The sequence below is a fragment of the Coregonus clupeaformis genome, unplaced genomic scaffold, assembly GCF_020615455.1.
Source record: "Coregonus clupeaformis isolate EN_2021a unplaced genomic scaffold, ASM2061545v1 scaf0025, whole genome shotgun sequence".
Taxonomy (NCBI): domain Eukaryota; kingdom Metazoa; phylum Chordata; class Actinopteri; order Salmoniformes; family Salmonidae; genus Coregonus; species Coregonus clupeaformis.
The window spans coordinates 628,180-656,131 of record NW_025533480.1 but is presented as its reverse complement, the minus strand read 5'-3'; the positions used below and the strand labels follow the sequence as shown (position 1 = coordinate 656,131).

The following is a 27,952-nucleotide window of genomic DNA, read 5'->3' as shown; positions in this document are numbered from 1 at the left end:
TTACATAGCACTCAAAACTATGCATTTGTTCTTTACAAATCAAATGAAATCAAATGTAATATAGTATGTACATGTGGGTAAGGGTAAACGTGACTAGGCAATCAGGACAGTTAAAAACAGAGTAGCAGCAGCTTATGTGAAAGTGTGTCTATGTGTTAGTGTTTGTGTGCATGTGTTTGTGTGTGTGTGTTGGAGTTTCAGTGTAGTATGTGTGAGTGTGTGGGTAGAGTCTAGTGAGTGTGCATAGAGACAGTGCAAGGGAGTCAGTGCAAAACAATTAAGATAAATACATAAATTATAAAGGGGGTCAATGTAAATTGTCCTGGTAGCAAATGTTAGATTATAAGATCAGTTATTGGGAACTTGATTACCAATGGTACATGTCTGCAATATTATTACACATTCCACGCATTGAAACAACATAAGGCCTACGACTCTTCTGCATAACATGCTCGAAACTCATGACAAGTAATTACTAAACGCTGATTGGTTTAGAGACCAGTGAGGCGGAGTGAAGGATGAGGTTGAGAAAATTAGCATACTGGAGGGTCATAAATGTGACAAGTTATGAAAAGTATTCGTGCTGAGAACCCCTTTATATAGACATTTATTGCACTCACAGTAGCCTATATACAGATGTGCCGCCTGGTCTATCTAAAAAATTAGCATTTTACAACATTTTATTTAAACTTTATTTGAGCAGGGAGTCCCATTGAGATCAAGGTCTATTTTGCAAGGGAGCCCTGCAAAAGCGAACTTATCTGGTTTTCAGATAAGAATAGGTAGACAACATTGAAAAAGAAGTCAGGAAACTATTTGTTGCACTTTTAGACCTCGTAGCTGCACTCAAAGGTGGGGGTTGTCTGCAGGTCAAGTACGGAGGTGAGATTGTCCACAGAGCAGTTATTTCAGACGGAGGACTGTGCGCTGTAGACTGCAGTGCATAGCCCCCAGAACCAAACAAACAGAACCTGCAAGGACCAACCAACTGCAAATAGAAACTCCAGTTTTCACTCCAGAAGGAGACATTTAAAGGGATTTTTATTTTACTTTCATTAAGACTTCATGTCACGCCAAATAACCAGTTAAAAGGGACCAACAAGCCAGCTTCTCTGCGCTGAGACCGAACCCAGGCGAGCAGTCCCCGATGAGGCTGGAGGCCGCCGCAAGGATGGACCTTATCAAGAAGCTATGGAGAGCACGCAAGCTGATCCTGGTGGTGCTGATCCCGCTGTCGCTGCTGCCGCTGCCCCTCATCCACCCCACCAGCGTGAGTACCCGACTTCATCATACCATGTCACTAGCATGAAAAAATATTGCCCATGGGTAGCCTATCTGCATTGTTCTTCCGATTTAGCCTACAGTATATGAAGCATAATACAATTGGGGATGAGAACAGCTGTCAGTGTCTTTATTATTATATTTAGCCATAATACATAACCACAGTACAAATATTTCGATTTACATCATATTCCAATAATGCTTTGCTAATGGTGACTTGTTTTACGCATTGTTTTATGCACTCGGCGTCTGTGCGTAAATTGCACCATCCCGCGTGTTTATACATCACAGTAGGGTGCATTGTTGTACAGCGGTTGGCACCACAGGCAGCACCACAGGCGGCAGGGAGAAAGGGAATCTGTGCCAAGCTATTAGGTTATATAACTCAGCTCAGCTATGCGGGGAAGGATCTGGTCGTTCTGTTTGCGTAGAACCACCTGCGGTTCCAGAATGCCCTCTCACCAATTACAGAATTTGTCAAGTTCAGAGAGGGTCAGAACAATGGAGCATGTGGCCAGCTGCAGCTACAAAACCCCTCATGCTCTGTTCTCCTGTGTCAGCCTGAGAGAATTGTACTAATGTGCCTCTCTGGGTTCAAACCCAGGTTTCTTACTCCAGGACTGTGTTAGCCCACTGAACTAAAGCCTAGTCTTCAGGGTCCTTATTCATTAAGATCTAAATCTCTAAACTGATCCTAGATCAGCACTCCTAGTCTGAGACGCTTTATAAATACTGGCCCTGGTCTCAGGCAAGGTTAGGGATCCTCCTTATTTCTGATAGTAGGATGAACTCAGCTCCTTGGGGTTTGAGTCAGGAGCCATAATGTTTGTCTAAAGAGCAGATTAACTGGCCTAACTGTGTTCAGAGATTATCAGTAGAGATCATATGAGGAAATGCAAACCGTGTTTCCATTTAATCATCATTGTTTCTCCAGAGGAAGATAAGAGGAATTTAACTAATGAGTGAATCCATTCTTACTGTAATCATCTGAAAATCAACACTGATGAACGGTTATCCAGATGGATTATCTTTATAAAAGCATTTGGCCTTTATGAAGAGATAACATTACATTTTACATTTACATTTTAGTCATTTTTTTATTTTTCATACTGGCCCCCCGTGGGAATCGAACCCACAACCCTGGAGTTGCAAGCGCCATGCTCTACCAACTGAGCTTTAATGCCTGAAAGCCAGTTTATTTTATTGATCACATCACTCACTTAAGGGTCATGTTGAGTCATCGTCTGAAAGGTGAAGTGAACTTTCCTCCAAATTCTCATTCTAAGAACTCACATGCCCATGCTACCTCCAGAGGTGGATAGAAACTTTCTGCTAAGTCACCTTTGATATCTTGACAAGTGCTTGCTCATTGCAGTGAAAATCATACAGTCCATCCATACACATGCCAGATTGGAGAAACAAATTGAGCAATTTACCATTTAGAAACTTATTTCCCTACTATCTATCTGAATGAAACCTGTCAGTAAGTAAGAGATAACCCATGATTGCCTCAGTAACCCAGTTATCTGATGAAACTGAAAAAATGATGAGATTCTGAGTGAGTTTATTGATTAATTGAAAGTCCATTCATTGCATGACAGTTCTCTTCTGTGTGACAACCTCTGATCAATAATCTCTTAGGACCACTGATTGTCTCTATCCCCAGTCTCCTGAATGACAGAGATCTGACTTCACATCCAGTATCTGACAAACACTAACTACTGGGAGATAGTCAGATCACCTCAGTTTCCTGGGGCAAAACCTGGGGACACTTTCAATGTGGCCAAAGTAGATTATTAATGTATAACAGCCTATATATTTATCTAGATCACAGGAAGGGGGTGGTGTGGTCAGGACTGGGGTGGTGTGGTCAGGACTGGGCATGTCCAGTAGGGTGCTAGTGGAGAATGTGCCCAGGCAGGTGCTAGTGGCCAGGGTTGGTGGCTGATGCCTCAAAGGCACCATGGAGAGGCCAAATGTCTTAAATCTCTGCGTGATATACAACAATATTCAACATTGTTTTCAATGAGTGGTTACACTACCAGTGTGTGTGTGTGTGCGTGTGTGTTTGTGTGTAGCTGATACACTGCCAGACCCCTCACCTCTCTCTCTAGACAACCTCTACTCCACCGGGAGTTACATGCAGCACTGGTCAGACAAGTGCCTGACACATATCACGTGTATGACACATTTAATGGGAAGGGAGAGTTTTAAGACTTCCTCACTACCGCTGGTTTACTGTACAATGTGACCGTGTACTGTACGTTACCCCTCTACCTATACCTATGGGTAACAAAGGATCATTCAATGTGGTGAGATAGATATGCACAGCTCACTAATAGAGAAGGTCCAAGATATTCATTGACTTGACAAGCTCTGTGAACTACTCTCTAAAAATGATCCAGTTATTCATCTATTTTGATGAAAAGCTGCCTCATGTTTCAAGAAAACAAAAATGTTAAACAGGTATGTTTAAATGAATGACTTAACAAATCCCATTTTGATTAAGCTATTAGATTGGAATTTGGATTGGCTCTTTCACAAACTGAGAACATTCTCCATTGTTTCCATGGCAAATAAATGGTGTTGAAATGTGAATAACGAACACAGCGGTTTGGTCTCACCGTAGCTTTGTAACTGATAGATGCACACACACTACATGTTAATGTTTTTAAATGTCTGTAAATTGAAAAGTATTTTGTCTGTAATGTATTTTTCGTTATATGTCGGACCCCAGTAAGACTAGCCGTCGCTTTTATGATAAGAAACGTTACAATACGATACAGGCAGAAATGCATAATGTTTGGCCCTTGGCAAACTGCATTGTTGCATAAAAGCCCAATTGTCTCTTCCCTATATCTCACCCCCTGTGTCTCTGTACCCTGTAGGAGGCCTGCTGTGCATATGTGTTGATAGTGACAGCAGTGTACTGGGTATCAGAAGCTGTACCCCTGGGAGCCGCTGCCCTCGTACCAGCCTTCCTATACCCACTGTTCGGAGTGCTCAAGTCCAGCGAGGTCAGTAAACTATCACTCACTCTACTCTCTCTTTCTCTCACTCTCTGCTAAGGGCACTGAGGACCAGGAGTGCGCACACACACATACACACACACACAAATATACACATGCCTCTCAAAACACATACACTAAACAAAAACGTTTTTTTTTTTTAGAGGGGTAGATCAGCTTTAATATTGCAGATGGATTGTAACTTCCATCAATGTAATTGTCTGCATCACTTCCAATCCACCATATTTTCCCGCAAATATATATATATACATATACAGTACTAGTCAAAAGTTTGGACACACCTACTCATTCAATGGTTTTTCTTTATTTGTACTATTTTCTACATCGTAGAATAGTAGTGAAGACATCAACACTATGAAATAACACATATGGAATCATGTAGTAACCAAAAAAGTGTTAAACAAATCAAAATATATTTTATATTTGAGATTCTTCAAATAGACACCCTTTGCCTTGATGACAGCTTTGCACACTCTTGGCATTCTCTCAACCAGTTTCACCTGGAATGCTTTTCCAACAGTCTTGAAGGAGTTCCCACATATGCTGAGCACTTGTTGGCTGCTTTCCTTTCACTCTGCCGTCTGACTCATCCCAAACCATCTCAATTGGGTTGAGGTCGGGGGATTGTGGAGGCCAGGTCATCTGATGCAGCACTCCATCACTCTCCTTCTTGGTAAAATAGCCCGTACACAGCCTGGAGGTGTGTTGGGTCATTGTCCTGTTGAATAACAAATGATAATCCCACTAAGCCCAAACCAGATGGGATGGCGTATCGCTGCAGAATGCTCTGGTAGCCATGCTGGTTAAGTGTGCCTTGAATTCTAAATAAATCACAGACAGGGTCACCAGCAAAGCACATCATAACACCTGGTCCAGCAAAGCACACCATAACACCTGGTCCTCCATGCTTTACGGTGGGAAATACACATGTGGAGATCATCCGTTCACCAACACCACATCTCACAAAGACACAGCGGTTGGAACCAAAAATCTCAAATTTGGACTCCAGACCAAAGAACACATTTCCACCGGTCTAATGTCCATTGCAATTGTTTCTTGGCCCAAGCAGGTCTCTTCTTATTATTGGTGTCCTTTAGTAGTAGTTTCTTTGCAGCAATTCGACAATGAAGGCCTGATTCACACAGTCCCTTTTGAACAGTTGATGTTGAGATGTGTCTGTTACTTGAACTCTGTGAAGCATTTATTTGGGGTGCAATTTCTGAGGCTGGTAACTCTACTGAACTTATCCTCTGCAGCAGAGGTAACTCTGGGTATTCCATTCTTGTGGTGGTCCTCATGAGAGCCAGTTTCATCATAGCGCTTGATGGTTTTTGCGACTGCACTTGAAGAAACTTTCAAAGTGCTTGAAAGTTTCCGTATTGACTGACCTTCATGTCTTAAAGTAATGGTGGACTGTCATTTCTCTTTGCTTATTTGAGCTGTTCTTGCCATAATATTGACTTGGTCTTTTACCAAATAGGGCTATCATCTGTATACCCCCCCTACCTTGTCACAACACAACTTATTGTCTCAAATGCATTAAGAAGGAAAGAAATTCCACAAATTAACTTTTAAGAAGGCACACCTGTTAATTGAAATGCATTCCTGGTAACTACCTCATGAAGCTGGTTGAGAGGATGCCAAGAGTGTGCAAAGCTGTCATCATGGCTATTTGAAGAATCTCAAATATAAAATATATTTAGATTTGTTTAACACTTTTTCGGTTACTACATGATTCCATATGTGTTATTTCATAGTTTTGATGTGTTCACTATTATTCTACAATGTAAAAAATAGTAAAAATAAAGAAAAACCCTTCAATGAGTAGGTGTGTCCAAACTTTTGACTGGTAGTGTACATACATGCACATACATGCGCTGACTGTGGGAAGAGCTTTGAGAATTGCTGGGGACTGGGGCCTCACCGGTGTCACGAACCAGAGGGCACTAAACCTAAGGACACTAAGCCTGTGATCTGTCTGGAAGTCTACTTCCATTGCTCCGAATGTGGCAAGATCCTCACTACTCCTACAAGCCTGAACACTCACATGCGCATCCACACCGGAGAGAAGCCTTACGAATGCAAAGAGTGCGGCAAAAGATTCTCGAACAACAGCAGTTAAGGCAAACACCTGCTAATACACAAGGGGGTCAAATAATTCAAATGCCAGGATTGTGGGAAGGCTTTCGCCCAGGCAAACCTTCTCAGGAATCACATGACTGTTCACTCTGGTGAGAGAAAGTTATCCTGCTCCCAATGTGACAAGTGGTATGCATACAGGGGTAGTCTGGAGCTTCACCTGCACGTACACTCAGGGGAGAGACCTTTCAAATGTACGGTGTGTGGTAAAGACTTTGCTGACAAATGTTATCTGAAAACACACCTGATTATACACAACAACCAGAAAAACTACCATTGTGGGGTTTGTGGGCGGAAGTTCATAAGGCTTGGGTTGTTGAAGTTACACATGCGCTCACACACCGGGGAGAGGCCCTACCACTGCACAGTGTGCGACAATACGTTTTTTAGACTCTCACACCTGAAGAACCATCATCTCACTCACACAGGTGAGAAACCATACACCTGCACCGAGTGCGGTAAACGCTTCACTCAGTCTGGAGATCTGGCCAAACACAAGCGCTTTCACACTGGGGAAAGGCCATTTGAATGTTCTGAATGCCACAGCCGGTTTATCTGTTCAGGTTCTCTGACCCTGCACAGGACCCACACTCACCGTGATGTAAAGCCATACTCCTGCCAAGAGTGTGGGAAGAGCTTTTATGAACAGAGTCACGTTAAAGTCCACATGAAAATCCACAAGGGGAAACCGTATCACTGGACTTTTTCTTTGCAACTCTGCCTAGAAGGTCAGAATCCCGGAGTCGCCTCTTCACTGTTGACGTTGAGACTGGTGTTTTGCGGGTACTATTTAATAAGTACGTAAAATGATAAACTTGGATTAGCAAACACAACGTGCCATTGGAACACAGGACTGATGGTTGCTGATAATGGGCCTCTGTACGCCTATGTAGATATTCCATTAAAAATCAGCCATTTCCAGCTACAATAGCCATTTACAACATTAACAATGTCTACACTGTATTTCTGATCAATTTGATGTTATTTTAATGGACAAAAAAATTGCTTTTCTTTTGAAAACAAGGACATTTCTAAGTGACCCCACATTTTTGAAAGGTAATGTACATACATATAAATACATGATCCGAGTAACCCATTAACCCCTGCTGGACAGGAAATAGTCTGTCATTAAACCAGCCCCAAGTGGCCCCAATGACCACCATTAATCTATCCCTCTCCTCACTATATCAGTGTTACATAAAAAAGAACCACTGAGTTGCTCATGTGATCCGATCGCATGGACAAAACCTGCCAAAGCAGGCTGTTAGTGTTATTATAAGCTCTTGTAATCGTGTTTGGTAAATATGCATGTTTTTATGCAACTCTTTGCTCTGATGACTACACTTGTGTACTGTACTGAGTGCTGCCCTCTCACACCTCACCTTGCCTCACCAATAGGATTGCTTTACCTCAGTTTTATCCTGGCACAAACAGGAAGGTGTTACGCGTAACACCTTCCCCCCTGCCCTCTCACATGCCGTGCCTCGGTTTTTGGGTCACATTTTAGTTCACATGTCTTCAATCATAAATGTTTGGAAAGGAGCAAAGCTCAGACGTGTTGATCCAACTGATCCATCTGTGTTGACTGAGCCCATCCTGGAGTGCAGTATGTGCTTCTCAGAACTCAACAGAGGGGTTCTGACTAAAGATGAGAACTGGACAAAGACTGGAGAGCAGTCATGATGGTCTAGTTCCTATTATAATAAAAGGTCAATTCTCTGTAGTTAGAGGTCATGACCTGTGGTGGTATACAACAGTATACTGACCAGTGACATAATAAAAAATTATAATAATATGCCATTTAGCAGACACTTTTATCCAAAGCGACTTACAGTCATGTGTGCATACATTTTTACGTATGGGTGGTCCCGGGGATCGAACCCACTACCCTGGCGTTACAAGCGCCATGCTCTACCAATTGAGCTACAGTGACCATGGCAGAAACAGCTCAGATTAACTTGGGGGGAGAAACTGCAAATACTGATTTCTTTTCAGAAAACATGAACACAGAAGAGGTCAAAGTAAAAAAACAAACAAAAAAAAAACATTTGACTGAATCCAGGTGTGTGTTCGTGTGAGCCCCATGTAAGGATTGAGTGTATATGTGCGTATAGAGTGCTATAAATACTGTGTGGTTGTCTTTGGTACAGGTAGCTGCAGAGTACTGTAAGGACACCACTCTGCTGCTGATGGGGGTAATCTGTCTGGCGGCCTCCATAGAGAAATGGAACCTCCACAAACGCATCGCTCTACGCATGGTCATGATCGCTGGAGCCAAGCCTGGCATGTAAGGACGCAGCTACCATAACACACACACGTGCATGTGCACACTAGCATATATAAATATCCTGTGTGTATTCTCAGGTTGGTGCTGGGTTTCATGTGCTGTACAGTCTTCCTGTCCATGTGGCTTAGTAACACCTCCACCACTGCCATGGTGATGCCTATCGCTGAGGCCGTCCTGCAGCAGCTCATCTGCACCGGCGTGGCCGACACCCAGGAAGACTCCGAAACTGTCGAGGCCACCGAGGACAACTGCCTCAGCGGTATGGCTGCCCCCTCACTGCCTGCAGTAAACATCTCAGTGATATGATAAATTGTACATACAGTTGAAGTCGGAGGTTTACATACACCTTAGCCAAATACATTTAAACTCAGTTTTTCACAATTCCTGACATTTAATCCTAGTAAAAAGTCCCTGTCTTAGGTCAGTTAGGATCACCACTTTATTTTAAGAATGTGAAATGTCAAAATAATAGTAGAGAGAATGATTTATTTCAGCTTTTATTTATTTCATCACATTCCCAGTGGGTCAGAAGTTTACATACACTCAGTTAGTATTTGGTAGCATTGCCTTTAAATTGTTTAACTTGGGTCAAACGTTTCGGGTAGCCTTCCACAAGCTTCCCACAATAAGTTGGGTGAATTTTGGCCCATTCCTCCTGACAGAGCTGGTGTAACTGAGTCAGGTTCGTAGGCCTCCTTGCTCGCACACGCTTTTTCAGTTCTGCCCACAAATCTTCTATAGGATTGAGGTCAGGGCTTTGTGATGGCCTCTCCAATACCTTGACTTTGTTGTCCTTAAGCCATTTTGCCACAACTTTGGAAGTATGCTTGTGGTCATTGTCCATTTGGAAGACCATTTGCGACCAAGCTTTAACTTCCTGACTGATGTCTTGAGATGTTGCTTCAATATATCCATATAATTTTCCTTCCTCATGATGCCATCTATTTTGTGAAGTGCACCAGTCCCTCCGGCAGCAAAGCACCCCCACTGCATGATGCTGCCACCCCCGTGCTTCACGGTTGGGATGGTGTTATTCGGCTTGCAAGCGTCCCCCTTTTTCCTCCAAACATAACGATGGTCATTATGGCCAAACAGATCTATTTTTGTTTCATCAGACCAGAAGACATTTCTCCAAAAAGTACGATCTTTGTCCCCATGTGCAGTTGCAAACCGTAGTCTGGCTTTTTTATGGCGGTTTTGGAGCAGTGGCTTCTTCCTTGCTGAGCGGCCTTTCAGGTTATGTCGATATAGGACTCGTTTTACTGTGGATATAGATATTTTTGTACCTGTTTCCTCCAGCATCTTCACAAGGTCCTTTGCTGTTGTTCTGGGATTGATTTGCACTTTTCCCACCAAAGTACGTTCATCTCTAGGAGACAGAACGCGTCTCCTTCCTGAGCGGTATGACGGCTGCGTGGTCCCATGGTGTTTTATACTTGCGTACTATTGTTTGTACAGATGAACGTGGTACCTTCAGGCTTTTGGAAATTGCTCCCAAGGATGAACCAGACTTGTGGAGGTCTACAATTTTTTTTCGGAGGTCTTGGCTGATTCTTTTGATTTTCCCATGATGTCAAGCAAATAGGCACTGAGTTTGAAGGTAGGCCTTGAAATACATCCACAGGTACACCTCCAATTGACTCAAATTATGTCAATTAGCCTATCAGAAGCTTCTAAAGCCATGACATCATTTTCTGGAATTTTCCAAGCTGTTTAAAGGCACAGTCAACTTAGTGTATGTAAACTTCTGACCCCACTGGAATTGTGATACAGTGAATTATAAGTGAAATAATCTGTCTGTAAACAATTGTTGGAAAAATTACTTGTGTCATGCACAAAGTAGATGTCCTAACCGACTTGCCAAAACTATAGTTTGTTAAAAAGAAATTTGTGGAGTGGTTGAAAAACGAGTTTTAATGACTCCAACCTAAGTGTATGTAAACTTCCGACTTCAACTGTAACTATAATCGTTAAATGGTTTTGTTTTGCTTCTTTGCAGACAAGGAAGAGAATCTGGAAAAGAACCAACTAGAGCGTCTGTATCGCAGAGACAGGTAAGACCTGAGGAGATTTGAGACAATCACTGAAGAATCACATACAATATAGTCTTGCAGTCCACATCATGAAAACAACTCCAGTGTTAAAATTATGAACATGTTGTGTTTTATCCACAGCTGTATGAAGCAGGAGCTCTGCACTCTGACTGAGGTGAGGATATAAACCTTTGTAAATCTGTGTAAGAATATCTGTTGTTCCATTCTTTTACATCAACGATAATTCTCCATTGCGTGTTTTGTTCTCTCAGTTGCCGACTGTGGAGTCTAACGGGACTGGTAGGAAGGCCAGTAACGCTAGTCTGGGCCAGTTGTCCCTCAAGCAGACCAATGGACACCTGCCATCGGTCAGTAGACACACACTCCACACACAGGGCCATAACCAGGGTTTGAGTTTTAGTGAGGTCCGGAAAGAGGGGTCTTGAACCCCCCATTTATTGCTATTTGGAAAACAGCAAAAACAAGCAAAAATAACCCCCAGCCATTATCACCTTGGCTGCTGTAGGTTAATTCACCTCAGTCGATCTACAAACACATACCCCTGAAAGGGGGGAAATATGAGAAATGATTCACACTGACACGTAGCATCAGCGACTGTTCAGTCAGTTGTAATGATGAATTGCATAAAATCATCTTCACATAGATATCTATTTTCTGAAATGACATAGCGTTTACATTTGTATTCCTAATCAAACAGACATCAATCCTAACTTGTTTGATAAGATTGGTAATGATTTTCTCAGGGACCCCACATGGGGCATCGACCACAAGTTTGGGAACCACTGTTCTAACCTCTCTCTCTGTTTGCTTCCTCTCTCTCTTTCTGTCTCCTATGGTTCCCTCTGCATGTATTGCGGCTTGCCTCAGCCTCACCACTCTTAGTAGCCTACTCTCTGTAAAGCAAAGTTTTTATGAGAACTTAGTAGCATATTTTTTGCTGGTCCGTGCTATCCGGGATCCTTGGGACATCCCTACCCCATTGAAGATGATATTTAAATGGTTATGGTAAGGGTTAAGGTTAGGGTTAGGTAGGGGTTTTGGTTAGAGTTAAGGTTAGGGTAGGGACGTACCAAAGATCCCAGATAGCAATGGCAATATTTTAACGTTAGACCTCCTGTAGCTCAATTGGTAGAGCATGGCGCTTGCAACGCCAGGGTTGTGGGTTCGATTCCCACGGGGGGGGCAGTTTGAAACATTTATGCACTCACTAACTGTAAGTCGCTCTGGATAAGAGCGTCTGCTAAATGACTAAAATCTTAACGTTAACTTCTTACTTCATAGCTGGCTAATTAATACTAGCCAGAGCCCTTCAATGTTACTGCCGGCAGCTAGCCACCTGACTGACAAATCTATATCACAGGAGGTTGGTGGCACCTTAATTGGGGAGTACGGGCTCGTGGTAATGGTTGGAGCAGAATTAGTGGAATGTTATCAAATACATCAAATACATTTAAAAAAAAACATGTATTTGTCACATGCGCCGAATACAACCGGTGTAGACCTTACCGTGAAATGCTTACTTAACCAACAGTGCAGTTCAAGAAATATTTACTAAATAAACAAAAGTAAAAAATAAAATAAAAAGTAACACAATAAAATTACATAACAATAACGAGGCTATATACAGTAACCAGTACCAAGTCAATGTGCGGGGGTACAGGTTAGTCGAGGTATTTGAACATGTAGGTAGGGGTAAAGTGACTATACATAGATAAAACTGGGGGTGTCAATGTAAGTAGTCCGGGTGGCCATTTTATTAATTGTTCAGCAATTTTATAGCTTGGTGGTAGAAGCTGTTAAGGAGCCTTTTGGACCTAGTCTTGGCGCTCCGGTACCGTTTGCCGTGCGGTAGCAGAGAGAACAGTCTATGACTTGGGTGACTGGAGTCTTTGACAATTTTTTGGGCCTTCCTCTGACACCGCCTAGTATATAGGTCCTGGATGGCAGGAAACTTGGCCTCAGTGATGTATTGGGCCATACGCACTACCCTCTGTAGCGCCTTACGGTTGGATGCCGAGCAGTTGCCATACCAGGCGGTGATGCAACCAGTCAGGATACTCTCGATGGTGGAGCTGTATAACTTTTTGAGGATCTGGGGACCCATGCTAAATCTTTTCAGTCTCCTGAGGGGGAAAAGGTGTTGTCGTGCCCTCTTCACGACTGTCTTGGTGTGTTTGGACCATAAAAGTTTGTTGGTGATGTGGACACCAATGAACTTGAAACTCTCGACCCGCTCCACTTCAGCCCCGTCGATGTTAATGGCGGCCTGTTTGGCCCTCCTTTTCCTGTAGTCCACAATCATCTCCTTTGTCTTGCTCACATTGAGGGAGAGGTTGTTGTCCTGGCACCACACTGCCAGGTCTCTGACCTCCTCCCTACAGGCTGTCTCATCGTTGTCGGTGATCAGGCCTACCACTGTTGTGTCGTCAGCAAACTAAATGATGTTGTTGGAGTCGTGCTTGGCCACACAGTCGTGGGTGAACAGGGAGTACAGGAGGGGACTAAGCACGCACCCCTGAGGGGCCCAGGTGTTGAGGATCAGAGTGGCAGATGTGTTGTTGCCTACCCTTACCACCTGCGGGCGGCCCGTCAGGAAGTCCAGGATCCAGTGAGGGAGGTGTTTAATCCCAGGGACCTTAGCTTAGTGATGAGCTTTGTGGGCACTATGGTGTTGAACGCTGAGCTGTAGTGAATGAACAGCATTCTCACATAGGTGTTCCTTTTATCCAGGTGGGAAAGGGCAGTGTGGAGTGCGATTGAGATTGCGTCATCTGTGGATCTGTTGGGGCGGTATGCGAATTGGAGTGGGTCTAGGGTTTCTGGGATGATTGTGTTGATGTGAGCCATGACCAGCCTTTCAAAGCACTTCATGGCTACCGACGTGAGTGCTACAGGGCGGTAGTCATTTAGGCAGGTTACCTTCGCATTCTTGGGCACAGGGACTATGGTGGTCTGCTTGAAACATGTAGGTATTACAGACTCTGTCAGGGAGAGGTTGAAAATGTCAGTGAAGACACTTGCCAGTTGGTCCGTGCATGCTCTGAGTACACGCCCTGGTAATCCGTCTGGCCCTGCGGCCTTGTGAATGTTGACCTGTTTAAAGGTCTTGCTCACATCGGCTACGGAGACCGTGATCACACAGTTGTCCAGAACAGCTGGTGCTCTCATGCATGCTTCAGTGTTGCATGCCTCGAAGCGAGCCTAAAAGGCATTCAGCTCGTCTGGTAGCCTCGCGTCACTGGGCAGATCGCGGCTGGGTTTCCCTTTGTAGTCCGTAATAGTTTGCAAGCCCTGCCACATCAGATGTGCGTCAGAGCCAGTGGTTTCCATGTGTTTGATGCCATTCCATTTGCTCCGTTCCAGCCATTACTATGAGCCGTCCTCCCCTCAGCAGCCTCCACTGATCTACATAGCCACACATATCTATAAGCGACTACCAGTTGTGCACTCATTCTCAGAAATACATTTTTTGTTTCTTTGGGGATGTCTGTAGACACGGCAGGAGTCGCAGGACGGTTTTAAAATTGCAAACACACTGTCAGCAGCCTCTACAGTTTTGCCTACTTCTCTAGTGAGCCGACTCTGGGGAAGTTCGTTTCACATCTCATGCCCTCGGCCTGTGCCGCGAGAGGACGGAGTTAGCCGTTTGAGAAAGTGGTAAATGTGCTGCTAAAAAGGCAAATCCAGGAGGCAAATCCGGGGGACGCATGTGAACATAACTAACAAACCACTATTCATGATTCCACTCGTTCGCAAAGAGGCAGGCTCAATTAGAACTCAGTCAGATCAAGAATATAAGCATTCTGAGCTTTGACCAACGCTGGGAGCAATATTTATGTATATACATGTTTATATATTTCTTCATTTCACAAACAGTGACTCACTATACTTGTTCCTCTCTCTGTTCCAGACAGCAATCAGCATCCCAGAGCCTAAGAAGGAGAAGGAGAGCAAGGACTCTCGCTACCCCACCAAGAGAGATCATATGATCTGTAAATGTCTGTCTCTCAGCATCACGTACGCCGCCACCATCGGAGGCCTCATCACCATCACCGGCACCTCCACCAACCTTATCTTCGCTGAACAGTTCAACAAGTAAGCTACATTACCATACACTGCATTGAATGCAGTTCAATAGGTACAATACCATACACTACCCCAATGCAGTTCAATAGGTCCAATTTGTAAGTCGCTCTGGATAAGAGCGTCTGCTAAATGACGTAAATGTAAATGTAAATGTATGGCCTATCAATACACTATCAGACAAATATCCCATGTGTAACAGTATTGCCAACCTGGGCTCAAACCATGGACCTTCTGAACACATCGACAACAGGCACCCACAAAGCATCGTTACCTATCGCTCCACAAAAGCCACGGCCCTTGCAGAGCAAGAGAAACAACTACTTCAAGGTCTCTGAGAAAATGACGTCACCAATTGAAACACTACTAGTGTGCACCGCTAACTAGCTAGCCATTTCACACCAGTTACAGTCATCCCTCTTTGACCTCCTTCTCTGCAGCAACTCCAGCAGCTGGGGAGAGCCCAACTGAGTTATCCGGGTCACGGCACCAATGTAACAGTATTGCTTCCTTCCCTCTCCTTGCCTCAACCTGGGCTCGAACCAGTGACCCTCTGAACACATCGACAACAGACACCAATGAAGCATTGTTACCTATCTCTCCACAAAAGCCACGGGAAGCCAAGGGAAACACCTAGGTCTCAGAGCAAGTGATGTCACCAATTGAAACGCTACCAGTGTGCACCGCTAACTAGCTAGCCATTTCACACTGGTTACACAGTCTATTGATATCAACAAAATAGAGTACCACACATTGCTCACTACTAGATACAATACCTGACAAATACCCCATACCGTGTCAATATCAGCCAAATAACAATCTGTCATTTCTGTCTCAGTGAAACGTTTAATGGATCGATAAAGATGGTTGATTAGATGAATGATACCAATGTTCCCTCAAAATCTTGGGGGCACTGAGCAACTTTTAGGTCTTGTGAGCGGCAACTTGAACATTGTGAGAATGTTGTGCAACGTCCGTCGTACGTTTACAGTGAACACTGAGGCTGTACCCTTACAGTTTTAGACAGTAGCCAATAGGCTGTTGTGGCTATTTGAGCATAATGTAGGCCTACCAACAAAACCAATGGAGCAAATCCCATAACATTTTCACATGGAAATAGCTTTGGATTTAAATGATATAGCCTACAGTAGCCTATATGTGTTGTTCAATGCTGACCTACATTGCATGAGACTTTTAAAAACGTTTTTACATTATGAAGGGCTTAAATTAATTAATGCTTTTTCACTTGGTCTGTAACACCATGGGCCAAATAGCTGACTGTAAATTGCATTGTATTGTGTTGTATGATGCAAGAAACCACTTTTCAAAATAAAATGAATTATTATTACCATACAGAGAATTAGACAATGTAGGCAACCTGTGACACTCTGGCTCTAGGACTTTTGTATGTGAGCTAGAGTGTATGTTGTTTTGTTGGGGATTTGGGTGTTTTTCTATGTTGGTAGTTCTGTCGGGTGTATTTCTATGTTTGCAGGTCTGTGGGTTGGTTTTCTAGGTGTTGTATGTTGTAGTCAATGACTCCCAATCGGAGGTAACGAGTGTCAGCTGTCGGCTCGTTATCTCTGATTGGGAGCCATATTTAAACTGTCAGTTTTCACCTTTGTTTTGTGGGTTATTGTTCCAAGTTCAGTGTATTGTTACGTTAGGACTTCACTATCGTCTTTTGTTGTTTTTACGTGGTTGCTTTATAAATAAAGTCATCATGTTCACTCCACGCGCTGCGTATTGGTCCGCTCCTTCCGACGATCGTGACAGAATAACCCACCGTAAAGGAACCAAGCAGCGCGTCCAGGAACAAAGGGTCTGGACATGGAAGGAACTGGTGGAAGGTAAAGGGTCCTGGACTTGGGAGGAGATCCTAGATGGTATGGATCGCCGACCATGGAACGAGACGGTGGAGAGGCGACGGCGAGAGGAGCAACGGCATCAGCAGGGCCATCATCGTCGGAAGGACGAGAGGCAACCCCTAGAAATTTTTGGGGGGGGGCACATGGCTTGGGCGACGGAGCAGCAGGAGGCTGCCACAAGGCAGAGTCAGAGGGCTGCCAGGTTAAGGGGGCTGACGGAGGCAGAGAAGGGACGGATTCAGTGGGCTACCAGGTCAAGGGGGCAACTGGGTAAAGCAGGGAAGGAAAGTGTTGAGGCACGGCGTGAGGTACTGGGGTGTGTAACCAGTTCGGTCCGGCCCGTTCCTAGTCCCGTGGTGCAGCCAGTAGTGTGTGTTCCCGTACGGTACGGCCTGTTCCGGTCCCTCGCACTAAGGATACGGTGCGCGTCGCCAGCCCAGCCCGGCCTGTTCCTACTCCTCGCACCAGGGATACGGTGCGCCGCCAACCCGGCCCGGCCTGTTCCGGCCACTCGCACCAGGGATACGGTGCGCGTCGCCAGCCCAGCCCGGCCTGTTCCTACTCCTCGCACCAGGGATACGGTGCGCTTCGCCAACCCGGCCCGGCCTGTTCCGGCCACTCGCACCAGGGATACGGTGCGCGTCGCCAGCCCAGCCCGGCCTGTTCCTACTCCACGCACCAGGGATACGGTGCGCCGCCAGCCCGGCCCGGCCTGTTCCGGCCACTCGCACCAGGGATACGGTGCGCCGCCAACCCCGGCCCGGCCTGTTCCGGCCACTCGCACCAGGGATACGGTGCGCGTCGCCAGCCCAGCCCGGCCTGTTCCTACTCCACGCACCAGGGATACGGTGCGCCGCCAGCCCGGCCCGGCCTGTTCCGGCCACTCGCACCAGGGATACGGTGCGCGTCGCCAGCCCAGCCCGGCCTGTTCCTACTCCACGCACCAGGGATACGGTGCGCGTCGCCAGCCCCGCCCGGCCTGTTCCTGCTCTCCGCACTAGGGCGTTATGGGAGTCCCCAGGGTCCAGCATGCCCTGTTCCGGCTCCCCGCACTAGGCGTTATGGGAGTCCCCAGGGTCCAGCATGCCCTGTTCCGGCTCCCCGCACTAGGCGTCATGTGTGCGTTCCCAGGGTCCAGCAAGCCCTGTTGCTTCTCTCCGCACTCAGCCCTGAGATGCGTGTCCTCAGCCCGGTACCTCCTGTTCCGGCACCACGCACCAGGCCTACGATGCGCCTCAGACGGTCAGAGTCTGCCGTCTGCCCAACGGGGCCTGAACTGTCCGGTCTGCCCAACGGGGCCTGAACTGTCCGTCTGCCCAACGGGGCCTGAACTGTCCGTCTGCCCAACGCCGCCTGAACTGTCCGTCTGCCCAACGGGGCCTGAACTGTCCGTCTGCCCAACGGGGCCTGAACTGTCCGTCTGCCCAACGCCGTCTGAACTGCCCGTCTGCCCAACGCCGTCAGAGCCTTCCGCCAGACAGGATCAGCCAGAGCCTTCTGCCAGACAGGATCAGCCAGAGCCTTCCGCCAGACAGGATCAGCCAGAGCCTTCCGCCAGACAGGATCAGCCAGAGCCTTCTGCCAGACAGGATCAGCCAGAGCCTTCCGCCAGACAGGATCAGCCAGAGCCTTCCGCCAGACAGGATCAGCCAGAGCCTTCCGCCAGACAGGATCAGCCAGAGCCTTCTGCCAGACAGGATCAGCCAGAGCCTTCTGCCAGACAGGATCAGCCAGAGCCTTCTGCCAGACAGGATCAGCCAGAGCCTTCTGCCAGACAGGATCAGCCAGAGCCTTCTGCCAGACAGGATCAGCCAGAGCCTTCCGCCAGCCAGGATCCGCCAGAGCCGTCCAGCCAGGATCCGCCTGAGCCAGCCAGCCAGGATCTGCCCCTCAGTCCGGTGCTGCCCTTTAGTCAGGTGCTGCCCCTTGGCCCGGTGCTGCCCCTTGGTCCGGTGCTGCCCCTTAGTCCGGTGCTGCCACTTAGTCCGGTGCTGCCCCTTAGTCAGGTGCTGTCCCTTAGTCCGGTACTGCCTACTAAACAGTTTGTGACTGTGGTGGGGTGGGGATCACGACCGGGGCCAGAGCCACCACCGTGGACAGACGCCCACCCAGACCCTCCCCTAGAGCGTATGCTGGTGCGCCCGGAGTGCGCACCTTTAGGGGGGGGTACTGTGACACTCTGGCTCTAGGACTTTTGTATGTGAGCTAGAGTGTATGTTGTTTTGTTGGGGATTTGGGTGTTTTTCTATGTTGGTAGTTCTGTCGGGTGTATTTCTATGTTTGCAGGTCTGTGGGTTGGTTTTCTAGGTGTTGTATGTTGTAGTCAATGACTCCCAATCGGAGGTAACGAGTGTCAGCTGTCGGCTCGTTATCTCTGATTGGGAGCCATATTTAAACTGTCAGTTTTCACCTTTGTTTTGTGGGTTATTGTTCCAAGTTCAGTGTATTGTTACGTTAGGACTTCACTATCGTCTTTTGTTGTTTTTACGTGGTTGCTTTATAAATAAAGTCATCATGTTCACTCCACGCGCTGCGTATTGGTCCGCTCCTTCCGACGATCGTGACACAACCCCTCTGCCGATTGGCTTATTTGCATATTCAAGCCTGTCTCAAAATACAACACTGCCCCTTCAATTAAGACATACCATTTTTACCTGACTGGCTTTTTAAAGACCGTTTGAAATGTAGCCTACACGTTTTGTGCTCTTGTAGGAAGCGCTTGAAATGTAGCCTACACGTTTTGTGCTCTTGTAGGATGCGGTAACTCCCCATTGCTGACCTATACTAATCTATAACTGGGCTAATAACTCGCTAACTAGCAAAGAATATCAACAAATGTGCACACGCGCGGGCTCTGCACTCTGATCTGAAAAGCGCGAGTGATTGAAAGATTGCTCGTGGGCTACCCACGCCAATATAAATTCTACTCCGTTGAATTATGCCTCTGCCTACAACAAAATCACAGACTCAATCTTGCAAAGTTAGATTTGTTTTGGTTTGTTGCATTGAAAAGGGCCTGATTATAATGTTGATTCGATCACAGAAAAAACGTTATCTATATAGTGCAAATTAATGGGGCGAAATCAGTTTAATTTCAATCTCTTGCGTCTCTGCGCCGCATGGCATTTCTTCTGCTCCGCAGTCCTGGAGGAAGTGCGCAGTTTAGAGGGAACATTGAATGATACGATATGTCATGTTTAACTCAGTGACCGAGGGTGTCAGGGACCAGAGGAAACAAAAGAACAAAGAGGCCTGGGATTGATGGATTGGTGTAAACCCTCTCAACAATCCCACAAAGCGGATTTCCTGGGCACCATAATAAACCAGCTAGGCTAAACCAGGGAAAATCGCCTCTTTTCATCTAAAAGTTTGTTGGACAAAGGTAACGCTGACTGTGTATATATCAGACTTCCTTCTCCCCCGTCTATCCCCCTCCTTTCCTCCATCCCTCCCTCCCCAGTGCAAGTATAATATGTGAGTCAGTATTAAGTAACTCCTTCACATATAGCTCTGTCAAACTGGGGCTCAGATTGGTGAAGGACAGCTCTGTGAGTCAGGGGGTTTGCTGGTGATCTCCAAAATATGATTTATTGTCTGAGGAGCTATAACAGGTCCACACGAATGAAACCAGTAGGCATTTGTATCCTGCTACTGCGGGAACAGGGAGTTCCAACAGTGAGCAATGTTCACAACAACACCAGACCAGACCCATCATCTAAACACTGGTATGCAGATTTGTCAAAGCAGTCAATAGTCTGCGAAATGGCACATATTACTGTATTATATTATATTGATAGTCAATGGTGATAATACAAGTAATTAATGATACTCAATATAATCTCCCTTGCATCTAATATACAATGAGACCAGATTCCAAAAGATTCCTTCAACATCAATAGTCATTAAAGGGATACTTTAGGATTTTGGCAATGAAGCCCTTTATCTACTTCCCCAGAGTAAGATGAACTCATGGATAAAATTTTTATGTCTGCACGCAGAGACATAAAATTGATATCCACAAGTTCATCTTACTCTGGGGAAGTAGATAAAGGGCTTCATTGCCAAAATCCTGAAGTATCCCTTTAAGTGACATAATGATAAATCATTTAATGGTGTCATAAAGTTGGACAGCTGAGAGGCTCCTTAAAGTAAGTGTACTGTAACCTCCAGCCAGACTATAGTGTGTGTATGTACAGTGCATTTGAAAAGTATTCAGACCCCTTGACTTATTCCACATTTTGTTACGTTACAGCCTTATTCTAAAATTGATTAAATAAATAAAATCCTCATCAATCTACACACAATACCCCATAATGACAAAGTGAAAACAGGTTTTTAGACATTTTTGCAAATGTTTTAGAAATACCTTATTTACATAAGTATTCAGACCCTTTGCTATGAGACTCGAAATTGAGCTCAGGTGCATCCTGTTTCCATTGATCACCCTTGAGATGTTTCTACAACTTGATTGAAGTCCACCTATGGTAAATTCAATTGATTGTCAATTGATTGGACATGATTTGGAATGGCACACACCTGTCTATATAAGGTCCCACAGTTGACAGTGCATGTCAAAGCAAAAACCAAGCCATGAGGTCGAAGGAATTGTCCGTAGAGTTCCGAAACAGGATTGTTTCGAGGCACAGATCTGGAGAAGGGTACCAAAAAAATTCTGCAGCATTGAAGGTCCCCAAGAACACAGTGGCCTCCATCATTCTTAAATGGAAGAAGTTTGGAACCACCCAGACTCTTGCTAGAGCTGGCCCTCTGGCCAATCTGAGCAATCGGGGGAGAAAGGCCTTGGTCAGGGAGGTGAGCAAGAACCCGATGGTCACTCTGACAGAGCTCCAAAGTTCCTCTGTGGAGATGGGAGAACCTTCCAGAAGGACAACCATCGGTGCAGCACTCCACCAATCAGGCCTTTATGGTAGAGTGGCCAGACGGAAGCCACTTCTCAGTAAAAAGGCACATGACAGCGCGCTTGGAGTTTGCCAAAAAGCACCTAAAGGACTCTCAGACCATGAGAAACAAGATTCTCTGGTCTGATGAAACCAAGATTGAACTCTTTGGCCTGAATGCCAAGCGTCACGTCTGGAGGAAACCTGGCACCATCCCTACGGTGAAGCATGGTGGTGGCAGTATCATGCTGTGGGGATGTTGTTCAGCGGCAGGGACTGGGAGACTAGTCAGGATCGAGGGAAAGATGAATAGAGCAAAGTACAGAGAGATCCTTGATGAAAACCTGGTCTAGAGCGCTCAGGACCTCTGACTGGGGCGAAGGTTCACCTTCCAACAGGACAACGACCCTAAGCACACAACCAAGACAACGCAGGAGTGGCTTCGGGACAAGTCTCTGAATGTCCTTGAGTGGCCCAGCCAGAGCCCGGACAAAGAACCCAATCAAATATCTCTGGAGTGACCTGAAAATAGCGACGCTCCCCATCCAACCTGACAGAGCTTGAGAAGACCTGCAGAGAAGAATGGGAGAAACTCTTCAAATACAGGTGTGCCAAGCTTGTAGCGTCATACCCAAGAAGACTTGAGGCTGTAATCGCTGCCAAAGGTGCTTCAACAAAGTACTGAGTAAAGGGTCTGAATACTTATGTAAATTATATATTTAGCATTTTTTATAAATGTGCAAAAAATTCTGTAACATAACGTGGAAAAAGTCAAGGGGTCTGAAAACTTTCAGACTGCGCTGTATGTACATCATTGGGTGAAACCAACCGAAAGCGAGTATTTGTGTTCGTGAATGGGCGACTCGTTATTTTTATAAATCACAACAAATGACACATGCTATTCATGTGTGTGTGTGTGTATGTATGTGTGCGTGCGCAAACAGGATCTTGCTCGGTACTTCCACATGGAAAAAGGAATGAAAGCCCTCACTAAACCTTGACCTCAGACAGTGGGGGGGGTAAACCTACCCAGGGGGAGGGGAGTTCATTAGACACCCCTGGTCCCAGTGACCCTTACACAGGTGCAATGTCAGGAAACATTGCAATCATATCTAAGATTCATTTTGATATGATATAATCCCTGCTATGGAAAATCCCACTAACAAGGTGTTTTTGCATAGACCCTTCACATTGCTGACTGAGTGGATGGAACCGCAACGGTTCTATTGATTGATTGACTCAACAGTGTTATCTGTAGGAACTGTCAGAATATGCATGTGTTCAGCCTTTTAGTGGGCAGATATCGAACAGCAGAGCAAGTATACGAAGAAGAAGCAGCGAGTCAGCTTGTCTTTCAGCAAACAGCGATATTGCCATATCACTGCCCAGTATTGACAATTACTAGATATCCTTCCACATAGGCCATGGAGGCAGAACATAGGCCTGACCTGACCTTATTCATTGTGTGGTCAATGACCTGCATGATGCCCAGCATAAAGCAAGAAACAATGTGTTTTTTTGGCAACTTTTTCTAATCATAGTTGCACACCTCATAGGCCTATATGTTTTGTTAATGTTTGTATCACAACTAAAGTGACCAACTAACTTCTTAAAATTAAGCACATTAATCTGCTTTACAAGGGGTGTAGAGCCTAACTGGCATACATAAGCAGCGCGTGAGTTTGGGGAAGATAATTTTCACCATAAAAATGCACCTTTATAATAAAAGCATTACATGCATAATCGCATTTGCGGTCACTTTTGATAATGGTGTTTTCCGGCTAATGGAACATTCACGCTTATAGCCTACTGCCGTGTGTGCATTTCTGCGCTTATAATGTGAAGAAATAGCCTAATATTTTATTAATTTGGGATCTATCGCATCCCACAACTGTCCCAGACTATGTTTGGAATATTTATTTATTGCACAGAATACAATAGGTCAACTTTTGTACTATGGGGAACAGTAGATTGACATAGGCTAGTGCTTTTGCTGTTCGTTAGGCCTACTCATCTTGTTGGCTGATGAAATGTAAATGTGGACAGTTCTTCTAATATCTTCAATATGCACCACGGAATTGGATAAGGACACACGCAGTTGGATAATGCCACGGAATTCTAAGCAAATCTTGTCTGCTAAATGAAGTAGCGTAGCCCACAGCCATTTGGCATAGCCAGATCAGGGCCTAACATAAGGACAACTCAGAGTATGCTATTCTGTTCTTCTGAAATAGACTACATTTTCTTCATATCATGTTTCATTAGACCTGTCTAAAATAAATAATGGATTTATTGTGAAGGTGTAGGCTATATTACATGGATGTTCCAAAGGTCTGCATCAGTGGCTTGTAGGCTATGTGTGGAAGCCAGGAGATGCTAAATGTGTTTATGTTAATTAACGGTCAATTACCGTGAGACCGGCAGTTATTTGCTTGACAATCACCAGCTGACGAAATGTTGTGACTGCCACAGCCCTAGTTCTGGGGGAGATGTATGAGATAAAATGCTAAAAAGACTAGTGAAGTCTCCACCCCTCTAAATGGAAACTCTAAGCCAAAGCCCCTCTCCTTCCAAAAATGTTCTGCTTGAAATCCAAGCCTGCACTTTAAGCACAACCTTCACCCAACCCTGATACGTCTAAATAACCAGTGACGGAAAACCAGAACTACTGTTGCTCTATAGCCGTCGCATCCATTTAGTCTGTCCATGAGAGATTACCCTGCAACTAGTAGTCCAACACCATAGACATGACACCAAAAGGTCAGATTCTGAGCCTCTTGGTCGAGATGGCTGGTGTTATACTATGAGGACAATACCCTTACAGATTGTGTGGTGCATTTGGTTTAACGTTAACCATGCTCTCTGTATGTCCTCCCATCACTAACTATTCTCTCTCTCTCTTTCCCCCTTGCAGTCGCTACCCGGATGCGAAGGTGATCAACTTTGGGACCTGGTTCATCTTCAGTTTCCCCATCGCTATCATCATGCTGCTGCTGACCTGGGTCTGGCTGCACTTCCTCTTCCTTGGCTGCAAGTAAGCACCTCGCATGCATGTGAAATGGAGGAAGACACGCACACAGGAACACACACACAGAGACACACACACACATTGTGGAGGTATCTCTGTGATATGACCTTACTGTGTTGTTATGTGTCCAGTTTCAGGGAGACATGCTCGTTGAGTAAAAAGCGTAAGACAAGGAGAGAGATGCTGTCAGAGAGGAGGATCCACGACGAGTACATAAAGCTTGGGCCTATCAGGTGATTTTTAGACTCGTTTTCCAGGACAAGAGACTAGCTGTATAATCATATTTGAGGACTAATTGATGGCCCAAAAGCTGAATGAAAACAATAAAACTGACCTGTGTGTTGTTTCTCCTGTGCTGTAGCTATCCAGAGGTGGTGACAGGAGTGTTCTTCATACTGATGACTCTGCTGTGGTTCACCAGAGAACCAGGCTTCGTACCCGGGTGGACGTCGCTGTTCGAGAAGTACGTAGCTACCTTTTGGTAGTGCACTATAAAAGGGGGGAAATGGCACACTATAGGGTGCTATTTTAAATGCAGTCTATCTCATTGAGACTAACCTTGAATAATGAATGTTAGATTTAAAAAACGGTGTTGTTTAATGTTGTGTTTTGTTCCCGCAGGAAAGGCTACAGGACCGACGCCACTGTCTCTGTGCTGTTGGGCTTCCTGCTCTTCCTCATCCCGGCCCGTCGGCCCTTCTCTCGGGCCCCCAGCACCCCCGCAGGGGAAGGTTCCGCAGAGAGAGACCCAGACCCCCTGGCCCCCATGATCACCTGGAAGGACTTCCAGAATCTCATGCCCTGGGAGATCGTCATCCTGGTGGGAGGGGGCTACGCCTTGGCTGCTGGCTGCAAGGTAGCAGGTTATATACTGTACTACTGTACAAACAACATGTAGGCTACTCACCACAGGGCAGATTTCTTAGGATTAAAACCTTCTCAAACAGCCTAATTCAAGGTGACATACAAGAGCTCTGAAATGGATAATAGGCTATATACACTACCAGGGTTTCTTAAACTATAGTTCGGGACCCAAAGTAGGCCCTGGGTATGTGAGTTATGAGAATACATCTATAATCACACACTATTTGCATAAATCAAACGCCTCAAGCGTCAAACAAAACTGTACTAGGGAAAACATCCATCTTGGCAATAACACAGTGAAATGTAGCTCAACCGAGCTACACGCTCTCACAACAAAACAATCACTCACAAAGACAAGGGGAACAGAGGGAACACTTATACACATACTAATTAGGGGAATGAGCACTAGATGTGTGTGATTGACAAGACATGACAAGTGGAGTGATGAGAATGGGATCAGCAGTAGCTAGTACTCCGGTGACGACGAACGCCGAAGCCTGCCCGAACCAGGAGGGGGGGCAGCCTCGGCGGAAATCGTGACACAATCTATATTACATACATCAAAGACAACTCAGCGTGGTGTCTGATCATGTGGTGTGTGTGTGTCTGGTCGTGTGTGTGTGTGTGTGTTCAGGTTTCGGGGCTGAGTGTGTGGATAGGCAGACAGCTGGAGCCGATGAGTGGTCTCCCCCCGTGGATGGTCACGCTGCTGGCCTGCCTGCTCGTCTCTGCGGTTACAGAGTTCGCCAGCAACCCCGCCACTCTCACCGTGTTCCTACCTATCCTGTCTGCACTGGTAAGAATAACAACAGTCATTCTCTGTCAGTCTTCTCTACCTATCCTCTCTGCACTGGTAAGAATAACAACAGTCATTCTCTGTCAGTCTTCTCTACCTATCCTCTCGATCGTCTCTGGTAAGAACCACACTGTGTTTATACACTCTGCTCCAGAGAGAACCACATTCGTTGTCTATTCTCTCTTCCCTAACTATCCCCTCTAACCCTGAGAGCCCATGAAGAAGAACCTAAGCCCCATCCTTCAATTTCTCCACTTGATTCTTAGTGTCCTCAAATAGCCTACACACTTCTACTCTCCTCTCTCACCATCAACACAGCCATCTGCTCGACTCCTCCCTCTGTGCCACTGTCAATATTATTGAAAGCAGTCAGAGAGACACCCTGTTCCTTTGACACTCAGTAATGGTGACCTCTGTTCTCTTTCTCGCTCAGTCGGAGACCCTGCAGATCAACCCCCTCCACACACTCATCCCCGCCACCATGTGTGTGTCATTTGGGGTCATGCTGCCCGTCGGGAACCCCCCCAACGCCATAGTGTTCAGTTACGGACACGTGCAGATCAGCGACATGGTGAGACACAAACACAAACACATAAGCACAAACCCCACTGGGACGGGACAGCACAGTGCCAAGCAGAATCAAAGGCTGTTGTTGCAAAAACACTCAATTATGACATTTTTATGTAACAGTCCTATTATACAAGATTATAACAGATTTATTTAATAGTCGTAATACCTTTTAATGAGCAGCAATCAGTCACTATAACTAGAGCCCTGTGTTTTGCGCAATCATGTGACATGCCTGGATTTTAACCTTTTATTTAAAGCTTTTTCATCAGTGTTCCCTTTCCTTTTGATTGTCAGATGGTCCAGTACCATACTCAGACAATTGCTTTCATGTTTGGTGTAATTCTCATTTCTGGATAAATGCAAGTTTCAAGTTTTATTGTCACATGCACAACTACAGTGAAATGCTTAACTTGCAAGCGCTACCCAACAGTGCAGTAATCAATATCAAAATAGTATAACTAATACAAATATATATAATAAAGCATGAGAAATAAGATAACTTGCTATGTCACATGATTGCACAAAACACAGGGCCCTAAATATAACACCCAGGCTAAACTACATACTGTAGCTCTTTAATGATAAGTGAGAGAACAAGTACATCTTTCTTACCCAGTGTTGTTGTTGTCTGTCTCAGGTGAAGGCAGGTTTTGGGGTGAATCTGATTGGGGTTCTAGTGGTGATGCTGGCCATAATGACCTGGGGCGTGCCCCTCTTCAACCTGACTGAGTTCCCAGACTGGGCCATCGCCAGGAACGTCACTGGCAGCTTATAACCACGCGGGGGTGCGAGAGAGTGCAGACAGTCACGCAGAGAGAGAGAGAGAGGCAGAGAGCGGAAGAATGCTGAAGAGGTCTCAAAACAGAGACCCACTCGCCGTCTCTTTTACTGTAAATGCCAAATTGAAAGGGACTGAGGCTTATTCCTTCAACCTGGCTGGTAACGTCTGAGAATCGGGCAGGTTGGGGAAGGAAAGTGGAAGGAAAGAAGCATGTTGATAAAACAAGTTTACTGGAGAACGGAGACCAAGTAGAGACTTTTGGACAAGGTGGATA

At 45.6% G+C, this 27,952-nt stretch overlaps 1 protein-coding gene across 1 annotated transcript; it reads left to right on the top strand.

Annotated features, from left to right (window-relative positions):
* Window positions 1-653: 653 nt before the first annotated feature.
* LOC121542517 (solute carrier family 13 member 4-like) lies at window positions 654-27,952 on the top strand. The gene is made up of 15 exons (XM_041851911.1): window positions 654-1,270; window positions 4,170-4,298; window positions 8,600-8,736; window positions 8,814-8,995; window positions 10,736-10,790; window positions 10,911-10,944; window positions 11,042-11,137; window positions 14,701-14,885; window positions 24,554-24,673; window positions 24,799-24,900; window positions 25,029-25,130; window positions 25,289-25,523; window positions 26,166-26,327; window positions 26,761-26,898; window positions 27,535-27,952. The coding sequence occupies exons 1-15, from the start codon at window positions 1,148-1,150 to the stop codon at window positions 27,670-27,672; spliced, it is 1,938 nt and encodes a 645-aa protein (XP_041707845.1). The 5' UTR covers window positions 654-1,147; the 3' UTR covers window positions 27,673-27,952.